Below are 11,527 nucleotides of genomic sequence, written 5' to 3' on the forward strand. Positions count from 1 at the left end.
CCCCCTTCCAGCGCCGCCCCCGCGCCAAGCCCCACGCAACCGGAGCCCGCCCCCCCCCCAGCGCTGCGCAGCTGGAGCGTCCCCCCCGCTGCCCCTTATCAGGTGCCGCCCCAAGCATGTGCTTGGGTGCCTGGTGCCGGCCCTGCTGAGAGACATACTCCACATAAAACCTCCCCGAACAGAAGACCATGTGGTAGGAGGTGAAGAGAACAGCAGTTCAAGCCCAGCCACTCAAACAGGAAAAACCCTGTCTGCTGGGTTAAATACTGAGCCCCCAATGCTGGCACTCCTGGTAACTAGAATACAACCCTATTGTGCTGCCCCTGCCTCTTTGGGGCAGAGCAATGGAGGAATCCTGTGTTCTGTTGTGCCTCTGCCCCTGGATGGTCTTAATCTAGCTCTGGTCTTGGCTGGATCAAACCACAGTCCCTCACATGGAAGCACATCTTGTGGCCACTGAACCAGTCTCTGATGTCTTCTTAAATAAACAGAACTGTGAATTTCTTTTTCCTTTGTTAGTCAGAAGGATATTTTCATGCACTGGATTTATGACCTCAGATTAAGTTATTCGTAAGTGTTATTTTTTTTTTAAAGTTTTGCCAATACTCATACTAATAGTAATGTTTTTTATCTTTAATGAATACAGTTCCCCCCATAAATAATTGCACTGAACTTCTGCTTGTGAGCCCATTCCTGAATATTTGCTTAACACAAAACACTCTGTCTCAAAGGAAATTTGTTCATTTTTTGTTTCCCTTAACATCATATTTTTCATCACAATCAACCCACATCCTCTTTTTGTTCTGTTTTCATATCTTGTCATCTCCTCTGGCTCACTAACAATGTATGGAGGAAACTTGTTTTAAAATGCATTCGTTATTTTCTTTTGACTTAATATTCATTAAATCAATTATAGTAACTGTGGCAAAATACCCTAGAACTTTGAAAATCATTTGAATACAACACATAATACAGTCCTTAAAAGGCCTACATAAAATATTAGAAATCATATGTATGCTATATCTCACTTCTGACAGCCCTTTCAAGTTGGCCTACTTTACAAGAAAGGACTGCAGAAACTCTACTTTGAAGTGTTTACAGAGTTGGATTTTGTTATCAGAAAAACAAAATAAATGCAAAAGAAAGAGTAAGCGTTAAAATACAACTGAAGTATCTAGCATGCAATGTATGGAGATAGAGTCCTAAATCCTTGGGTATGGATCTCTTTAGAATTTCAGGAATTCTGGAACCCTTTAAGTTTTCTCGAAGCTCCACTGAGCTGATAAGTCACAGTGAGCGCAAGTATACTTGTTCATAGCTGTGGTGGCACCAGAAACACTCAAACTTTCTATCCATATATGGGTTTGGATGCATACTGTGCAAGGCCTGTATTTCAGATGCTTCAAAGAAAGCAAATTCCACAAACAAGACATGTTTAAAAGAGGTAAAACTCAGTGCTCCAGCTGTCTTGCAAAGCAGGTAAACTCTTAAAAAAACATTAAATAAAAAATTAAAGTTTTAATTCAAAATTGTTTTAATTATTGTTTTCTGGGTTCCATGTTCCTAGTAGTTAATCTCAATTGATGTATTCTGATTATTTGAATTTTCTTGTTATACTGTATTTTATATACTGCTACATTGCACTTACGTAATTTAGCACATATATTTTTCATTTTGGTGTAAGTCAGTTGGTTCCCTTTTGTTTTGTTTGTGCTTTGGAATTAGACACTATCAATATATAAATTATATCACATATTGTTTTACTAATATGGGGACAAGATATCAGTGGGAGATAATTGAGTAAGGTGAGAAGGATTTGGCCCGCTCTGTAATGCTCTATACAGTTTAGGTCAAATTCTGTCCTCAGGCCACATGTGAAAATTATTATATAACAAATTAATTACAGAAAAATCCTTACTTAAAACTCATTCCAGGGAGCAAAGAAGAATGAAATATGAATGTTCTCAGTATACTCACTGAAATTTTTAAGAAATATGCATGTCTTTGGTGACTTCACTATGAATCATTTCTGACTTGTACCATGCTTTTATTTTTGCAGGTAATGTCTCCAGTGAGAAGAACGGTGTTTCCTTCAACGTACAGAACGGTGATGTGCGTCTTCATGACTTTTCAGGAAAGCAGCTCGTATTTCATGAGAAGGATGACGCAGACCACAAAAAAACCCGTGTCTCACTCAGAAGGACTTCAAAGAGGGGAAGCCTACATTTTATTAAGCAAATGTGATTTTTTTTCAAAGCACATTGTTTTACAGTGTAAAACACAGATTTTTACTTTAACTATTTTACATAATGTGAGAAGACCAGAAACTTATCCTTGTTTTATAGACGGTACTGGAGCCTTGAGGCAGTCATGTACTGGGTTGATAATGAGAGTTATAATTGTTTAAAAAGTCTTTGCTACTATTTGACAAGGTACTACATCACAATTGGCACAATTTCCAATTTGATTTTCCATTCTCCCCCCCCCACCCCCCCCCCAGGCTTAAAGGAAGGTTTGCTTTTAGACTCTTATTTTCTCAGTATAACTACAATTTGTATATCTGAATACAATACATAGTATTGTAAATGTAGGTAACTAGAAGTTACACTTAAACAAGATTCTAAATTATCTTTCAAAATGTTAGTTAGTTTCAAATTGTCTACTACAACATTTTTAAGATTATAGTTGCAGATTTTATAGCATTGTAAATAAGCAAAACAATATCCACCTTTAAGCATTTTTATGCTATTTTTTATATTTATTTCTTGTAATATAAATTTAAAAATATTCCTTTGTATAGAAAAATAATTGATATTTTGTTTTAACTTTATTGTTAGAATGTAGTTAAAGTTGATTATTTCAATTAACTTCTGAAGCATTCTACATTCTATATTTATAGGTAATTTGTTAAGTATGTGAAATAATTTACAGTGGTTACAGTGTGAAGATGTTCACAAGACACAGTACTGTAAATATGAACACTGTCACTATAGAACCACTGACTGGGACCCAGGAATACAGTGCATGGGTGTCTTATCAAGGGATAAAACTCCACAGGAGGGAGTGATGGATAAAGTAGGCAATAGGCTACTAGCTATATTCTTGGAGTGAAATCCTGGCCCCACTGAAGTCAATCGGAGTTTTGCCATTGATTTCAGTGGGGACATGATTTCACTCCTAGTGGTCGTAACAGAAATAAATACGCGGCCAGTTTGCAACTGCAATATTTAAAAAAAAATTGTCATTAAAAAAACAGTAGTTATTATTTAGTAGCCAAGCCAAGTGTTTGTTTCATTATTAAATTGTATAAAAGATCAGTTTCTCTCACATCCAGGTTTCTATTTGTTTTTGGTCTCTGCTGACAGTCAAATCCTGAGGTCCTTACTCAGTGTTTACTTGTTACCTACTCAACTAAAACTTCTAATGATCTGCAATGAGCGTTTATGAGGAGAGACTAAAAAGACTGGGACTTTTCAGCTTGGAAAAGAGATGACTAAGCGGGGATATGATAGGTCTATAAAATCGTAAATGGTGTGGAGAAAGTGAATAAGGAAGTATTTACTCCTTCACATAACATGAGAACCATGGGTCACCCAATGAAATTGATAGGCAACAGGTTTAAAACAAACAACAGGACACAACACAGAGTCAACCTGTGGAACTCATTGCCATGGGATGTTGTGAAGATCAGAACTATAATGTGGTTCAAAAAAGAATTAGATAAGTTCATTGAGGACAGGTCCATCAATGGCTATTAGCCGAGATGGTCAGGGACACAACCCCATGCTGTGGGTATTCGTAAACCTCTAACTGCCAGAAGCTGCGACTGGATGATGGGATGGATCACTTGATAAAGTACCCTGTTGTGTTCATTTCCTCTGAAGCATTTGGAACTAGCCATTGTCAGAAGACAGGATGCTGGGCAAGATGGACCATTGGTTTGACCCAGTATGGCCATTCTTATATTTGCCTGAATAAGGACAGCAGGATTAGACGCTATATGCATAATATCTCATAATAGATAGAGAATGCCGCCTTCCTCCTTATGTTCTTGCACAAGGTCTGAGTGTAGCTGGAGTCCTTGGGTCCAGGAGTGCAAAGACTGCTACCAGCTAGTACCCACAGTAGTACCAGCCCCTCTGAAGGAGATTACTAGGGGGCTGGGTTATGCTGGCCCCCTTCAAAGGAGGAACAAATGCTGTACTTCCTCCGAGGTTGGTGCACTTGCAGCATTCCCTGGGGAACCCTGGAAACACTGTTCTAGAGTGGTGAGCATTGGTATTGCCTCCTACTTTGGACTCTGTTGCAATGCAACAATTTGAACTCTTAACATTCTCACAAATGTCAAATCCTTCTGTATTGATACAATACATGGGTTCTGTTTGTCACCTATTTCTGAGACTGCCCTGAGCACATTTGTATATAGTGACAATTTAAAACATTTGTTCTATTTACCCACAAGAGTTGTAACTGTTGTTGTGAGAGTTGTGAACCAGATATAAGAATGATCATGGTACCACAATACAAACACTAATAATCTAGGCATGCATTTCAGTTAATGCTTTAGCTATTTGGCTTAGGGGCCTTTGCACTGTTTCTTATAAATACAAGAAAACCACATAATTTTATATTTTCAAATGTAAAAAATAAATAAATTTGTAGTAAGTAATGGGCATGAGCTATGGAATTTATTTCATTTAGATAATATGCACGTATAAATTATCTATTTACATTTCTCAGAATAATATGATCCAGGCTACCTGTCCTATAGGAGGAAATTCTATCAGGCCCTCTATATTTGTTTAGGTTCCACCTTTCATGGTTTTAGCAGCCCTACTCTTCATAGAGGAGGTTTGAACATGAACCCACCCAGAGCTGGTGAGTGCCACCCTATGAGTCTGTTGGAGGCGAGAACATGGTGTGAGAAGTGCCAAACGGCTATGTTTCTGTCCAGTATTCTGATTCCCTGCAAAAAAGCATGTTACACCACCATTAAACTGCTTGGATTCTGAACTTGGTTTTATTTTTGCATCCAGTATGTTCTCCTTGCATTTTTCATTCTTTTCATTTGATTTCTTGCTCATAAGAGTTATCACCTACATACCCCCTCTCTATTAAAATAATTAAACATCTCTCATATATAATAATGCTTTTGGATAATAATGTTAGATAGAGTAAAATCTATAGCTTGGATTCAAATGTCTACCATTTTCACATAATATTGTCCAATATACCGTATCACTTTATCTCAGTGAACAACCTCCCCCTATTACCCCACTTGAGAAAAATGCTTGTATAACCACCTTTGTAAGAACTCATTTGGTAGTGGGTAAAGAGATGTTCTGTTTAAATTTTCATCTGAAAGGTCTCATACTGCCTCACAGAAAGCGTGTTAGATGCCAGTACATTGCTTAAACATTTTAGGGATGTATTAATCAAAGTTTTAAGTAATACAAATTACTAATCATTTGCACTTATACAACCACTTCAGATGTGTGCCTGTCCAAGAACATGCTGGACTCTCCAGTTCTCCCAACAATAGCATTGCTACTTAAATGGCATCTTCTGCTAATCAGAATTTCTTCTAAACAGGGATGAAAGGCCATCCACCAGGGCTTCTTGGCTGGGAGTCTACTGAATTGGCAGAGAGAAACACTTTCCTTGGACTGTTTGTTATGTCTTCACAAAGTCCAAAGAAAAAATTGCTTGCTATTGAAGTCAAGATGATTAGAAAACATGTTACAATGCCCAGTAAGACACTGCTTGTTGTATTGCCAATGCCTGTGTCTTATAGAAGTGGGCAAGTGGCTGGGGGGCGGGAGGGAAGAGAGAGGGGAAGAGTTAGAAATGCCTGCTTCTGCTGCCAGTCTGCTAAGTAGGGGAGAGGTAGCTGTGTAGGTGAAAGCATCGCAACTGAAGACAGACAGCTGGTGAGTTGCAGTAAGCAGGAAAAGAGGGAGGGGAAGAGAAAGAAAACCTAGAACTCTTTTAGTCTCTGCTACTATCTTGGTAGGTAGCTGTTGCCAAAATACTATTTATACTGTTTAGGGTTTGCATGACCTATTACTGACAAATACCGTGATGGCCTTATTAGGGTTTGGGAATTCAATCCAGACCAGTGAGGGATTGTGTCACCATCTTCCCTGTAACTTGGGTGCCTCACAATTCTTTGCTATTGTAGCTCCCAAGCTGGGCCGCTCACAACACTACCAGCATGCAGGTCACACCCAAAATGTCTGTGTGCTAAACAGCCCTGGTTCAGCAGTTCTGACCCCAGCAGCCTGTCTACAGCCATAGCCCCACACTGGCTTCAACCAGCTTTGGTTACTACTTGCAGGGTGACCCCAACACACACCCTGTATTTTCCCAAAACCATGTGCCCTGAAGTGTCCGGAACTGTCCTGGACAGTTCAGAGAAATAATATGGTTCATTTGTTCCTTTAAAGACACAAAAACATGACACAACTTATTAACTTAACTGGGGTGAGTACACCCTTCCCTTAAAACACCTCACTGAGTTGGTTTATAGTAAAATAAAATAAATTTATTAACAATAGGGCATAGGTTAAGTAATGCTGAGTAAGAAGGAATAAAGTTAGGAAAAAAGTCAAAAAAGCAAACAGGATGTTAGGAATTATTAAAAAGAGAATGAGACGGAGAATATCTTATTGCCCTTATATAAATCCATGGTACGCCCACATCTTGAATACTGCGTACAGATGTGGTCTCCTCATCTCAAAAAGGATATACTGGCATTAGAAAAGGTTCAGAGAAGGGCAACTAAAATGATTAGGGGTTTGGAACGGGTCCCATATGAGGAGAGATTAAAGAGGCTAGGACTTTTCAGCTTGGAAAAGAGGAGACTAAGGGGGGATATGATAGAGGTATATAAAATCTTGAGTGGTGTGGAGAAAGTGAATAAGGAAAAGTTATTTACTTGTTCCCATAATGTAAGAACTAGGGGCCACCAAATGAAATTAATGGGCAGCAGGTTTAAAACAAATAAAAGGAAGTTCTTCTTCATACAGCGCGCAGTCAACTTGTGGAACTCCTTGCCTGAGGCGGTTGTGAAGGCTAGCACTATAACAGCATTTAAAAGAGAACTGGACAAATTCATGGAGGTTGAGTCCATTAATGGCTATTAGCCAGGATGGGTAAGGAATGGTGTCCCTAGCGTCTGTTTGTCAGAGGGTGGTGATGGACGGCAGGAGAGAGATCACTTGACCATTACCTGTTAGATTCACTCCCTCTGGGGCACCTGGCATTGGCCACTGTCAGTAGACAGGATACTGGGGCTGGATGGACCTTTGGTCTAACCCAGTACGGCTGTTCCTATGTTCTTAAAAGTTTACAAGCAAATAAAAGTGAAAATCGTCTAAAAGTCTAAAACTTAACCTAGCAAGACACAGGCTTTGTGATGGTTTCTCTCACCTATCTTCCTTCTTCCCAGCTATGGCTTACTTTCCCTCCATCAGGACTTTCCACAGAAGTATAAGGTGCTCGCTTCCCTTGTCTTCTTAGGTGAAAGATCTTTATGTAAGCAAGTCTCCCACCAATATTCAGTTCTAGAGACTTCAGCCCCTCCTTGGTTGAAGGACCCATCTTCCTCAGCTTGCAAAAGCACTGTTCTTCTTCAAGGAATGTCCCTGTGGGTGCTCCACTTCAGGTGAATGTGTGTCCTGGCGCCTTTAGTCAGAGAATCTCAGCAACAAAAGCTCATCTGAGTTGCGCATTCACTCTCCCCATCTCGCACCGTTATCGGCGCCTATCTAGCGCAGCGCGACTAGACTCCCCACCCCCCATTTCCTTCTCAACCACCCTTGGGCTGAGACGAAGCTCCCAGCAGTGTTAAAATCAATATTTATCTTTAGGATTAGAATAGTCTTTTAGTTTGCTAGTTAGATTTAGTTATCCCTTTCTCCCTATTTCTTTCATTCAAAAAATTTTTTTCCTTCCTTTTCCCTCCAAGTTTGAATACCCCTTAGAATAGTTTGTGTTCACCCTTAGGGCTGAACTGCTACAATTTGATGGACTTCAAGCATATCCTTTCCTGCCAGGAGGCGATCCTGGTCTCAGACAGACACTCGCAGTACGTCCAGTGTCTAGGTGAGGCACATGTCCCACAAAAGTGCTCTCACTGAAACAACTAAAAGTCTCAGGCCAGGAAGGCCAGAGGCCTAGGTCTTAAACTTATCCAGATGGAGAAGTCTCTGTGATCAGCATTCGATCCCAGACAGTAGACACCCCTGACAACAGTCTCCTACGACCCCTTCTGAAAGACAACTTTCACCCTCCTCACAGAGGAAGGCTCACTCCTCCAAAAAGGAAGCAAGGAAAAGAGCATCAGCCTTATTTATCTCAGCGACGCCATAATCACCACTCTTCGGTACTGACGTATCTCTGGTATGCACGGTACCATGTCAACCCACCTCACTTCTGGCCCCTTAATTTTCCAGCAAGGAAGAAGACAGTGAGGAGAAGGGTGCTTTTTCATCACACCATTTGTCTCCCATCCATACTTCAGCATTAGGCCTACCTGTACAGCCTAAATCTCACCATAGGGTTGACACCCAGACCTGGTATGGCCACCCATGGATGCCTATGCCATTCCCCATGCGTTGGTCCTACTGAGGGGCATACAGGAAACAGTACCCTGGTCCCCAAGCTCCTACAGGGAGAGGATTAGATCTCCCCCACTACTTTCAGTGGCTGCACCATCAGAGCACCCTGAGGAAAGCTTTGAAGAACAGGAGGAGGCCCTGAAACAAGAAACGACACCACCAGTCAACATTTCCTCCTTTTCCCCAGACGAGGCCATAATGCCCCCACCACCCACAGCCGCAGATGATTTCAAACATTTCCAGGAGCTCTTCAAAAGAATCGCCTAGAGATCCCTCTAGAGGAAGTCTGAGAGTTCCAACATACATTACTCGACATTCTCCAAACTTCATCTCCATCGAAAATTGCACTTCCAATAAACGAGGCACTTATGGAACCGGCTACAAACATATGGCAGACCCTGGCAACAATACTGTCTACTTGCAAGAGAGTGGATAAAAAATATTATGTCCCCTCAAAGGGGATGGATGGACTTTTTATTTTCTTGCCCCGCATAAAACTCCTTAGAGGTTGATGTCGTCAATTAACGAGGCAGACAACACCAACCCAGATCCACCCCATATGACAAAGAATGGAAACAGTTGGATCTATTCATCAGCCATTCTTCAATTTTGGATTGCCAATTATGCTGCACTGATGGCGAAATATGATCACACAAATTATTCCAAACTGATGGACTTTATTGACTACATACCATAGGACAAAAGAGACCAATTTAAAGCCATCATCCCGGAGGGCCATCTCCTAGCCAGGACTTCCTTACAGCGTCTTTACATGCAGCAGACATGGCAGCACTCTCCACAGCCAATACCATGGTTATGTGCTGAGCTTCATGGCTTCAACCTGTCCAGTTCCCACCATGGAAGACCTCCCTTTTGATGGCCAGAAGCTGTCTGCAGCAAAGACTGACAAGTCCCTCCACACCTTGAAGTACACTTAGGTGACCCTTCATCCCCTTGGGATATACACACCTGTATCAAGTAAAAAACAGGGTAAATACTATCCCACCCAGCGTACAAGGTCTGCCCCATACACCCAACAACAGAGGCAATATGACACACAAAAGCTCAGACAGAGACTTCCAAAGTATCGACCACCTCCAGCTCAACCATTGGTGTCCCAGCAATCCTCTGCAAAACAACAATTTTGAGGGTTTAATCAAGGGCCTGAGAGACCTCCCCCATTCCTCAGTGCTGACACCATCACTAACCATCTCCATTTTGGACATTGTTTGACTCCTTTCTATTCGGCGCGGAAATCCATCACCACAAACAAATGGGTTCTAGAAATAATCCACACAGGCTATTTGATTCACCTCCATCCCCCCCTCTCCTTCTTCCCTCCCTCCCCCCCACTCCCTCCCCTTCAAGAACCCCTCTCACAAACATCTTTTATGGTAAGAAGTAAACCACCTCCTAAATCTGGGTGCTGTGGAGCTGGTACCATCAGTGGGAAGTTGTTTTATTCTCACTACTTCTTAACCCAGAAAAAGGAGGATGGAGACCTATTCTAGACCTCAGACAATTCAACAAATTTGTAAGGGTCCAATGGTTCAGGATGGTCACTTTAGCAATAACAACACCAGCACTGGAACAGGGGGACTGATCCTTGGCCCTTTACCTCCAAGACACCTATTTTCATATAACCATACATCCCACTCACAGGAGGTTCCTCAGATTTACTCTGGGAACAGAACATTAGCAATACAAAGTTCTATCTTTTGGCCTTTTGACAGCACCATTGGTGTTTTCCAAAATGTTTGTGGTAATGATGGCACACCTCCGCAAGCAGGGAGATAACCCATCCAATCACAGATTCTCCTCAGTTACTGCACCATGGTGAGTAACCTTCTCTTCCCTTGTGTCTGTCTAGTGATGGATGCTAGAGATGGCTTCTGTCCTTGCTTATATCTTCCAAAGTTCAATTAACTTGTTTCAAGAGGCAGGGGGACCTCATGCTGTTCTTCTCATCCTGTGGGCCTCCCATCCCCCTGAATGATTTCTACATAAATGGGGCTTCCATTGTTTTTTATTCCACAGTGCTTAATTTACACAGGAGACACGTAGATAGCAGTAAGAAGAAGAACAGGAGTACTTGTGGCACCTTAGAGACTAACAAATTTATTAGAGCATAAGCTTTCGTGGACTACAGCCCACTTCTTCGGATGCATATAGAAGAAGTGGGCTGTAGTCCACGAAAGCTTATGCTCTAATAAATCTGTTAGTCTCTAAGGTGCCACAAGTACTCCTGTTCTTCTTCTTACTGCTATCTACGTGTCTCCTGTGTAAATTAAGCACTGTGGAATAAAAAACAATGGAAGCCCCATTTATGTAGAAATCATTCAGGGGGATGGGAGGCCCACAGGATGAGAAGAACAGCATGAGGTCCCCCTGCCTCTTGAAACAAGTTAATTGAACTTTGGAAGATATAAGCAAGGACAGAAGCCATCTCTAGCATCCATCACTAGACAGACACAAGGGAAGAGAAGGTTACTCACCATGGTGCAGTAACTGAGGAGAATCTGTGATTGGATGGGTTATCTCCCTGCTTGCGGAGGTGTGCCATCATTACCACAAACATTTTGGAAAACACCAATGGTGCTGTCAAAAGGCCAAAAGATAGAACTTTGTATTGCTAATGTTCTGTTCCCAGAGTAAATCTGAGGAACCTCCTGTGAGTGGGATGTATGGTTATATGAAAATAGGTGTCTTGGAGGTAAAGGGCCAAGGATCAGTCCCCCTGTTCCAGTGCTGGTGTTGTTATTGCTAAAGTGACCATCCTGAACCATTGGACCCTTACAAATTTGTTGAATTGTCTGAGGTCTAGAATAGGTCTCCATCCTCCTTTTTCTGGGTTAAGAAGTAGTGAGAATAAAACAACTTCCCACTGATGGTACCAGCTCCACAGC

At 41.5% G+C, this 11,527-nt stretch overlaps 1 protein-coding gene and 1 long non-coding RNA gene across 5 annotated transcripts in view; one reads left to right on the forward strand and one right to left on the reverse strand.

Annotated features, from left to right (window-relative positions):
- ADGRG2 (adhesion G protein-coupled receptor G2) overlaps positions 1–3,532 on the forward strand; it is a 97,916-nt gene extending 94,384 nt beyond the window's left edge. For all 4 annotated transcript variants that reach the window (XM_034755774.1, XM_034755783.1, XM_034755793.1 and 1 more), the window contains one exon: positions 2,060–3,532. In XM_034755774.1, the coding sequence (XP_034611665.1) occupies positions 2,060–2,244 (185 nt within the window). In that variant the 3' untranslated portion in view covers positions 2,245–3,532. The remainder of the gene's footprint in view (positions 1–2,059) is intronic.
- Positions 1–11,527, reverse strand: part of LOC117869219 — a 20,722-nt gene that overhangs the window by 1,059 nt on the left and 8,136 nt on the right. The gene's annotated exons all lie outside the window — the stretch shown is intronic.

The sequence above is a fragment of the Trachemys scripta genome, chromosome 1, assembly GCF_013100865.1.
Source record: "Trachemys scripta elegans isolate TJP31775 chromosome 1, CAS_Tse_1.0, whole genome shotgun sequence".
NCBI lineage: Eukaryota > Metazoa > Chordata > Testudines > Emydidae > Trachemys > Trachemys scripta.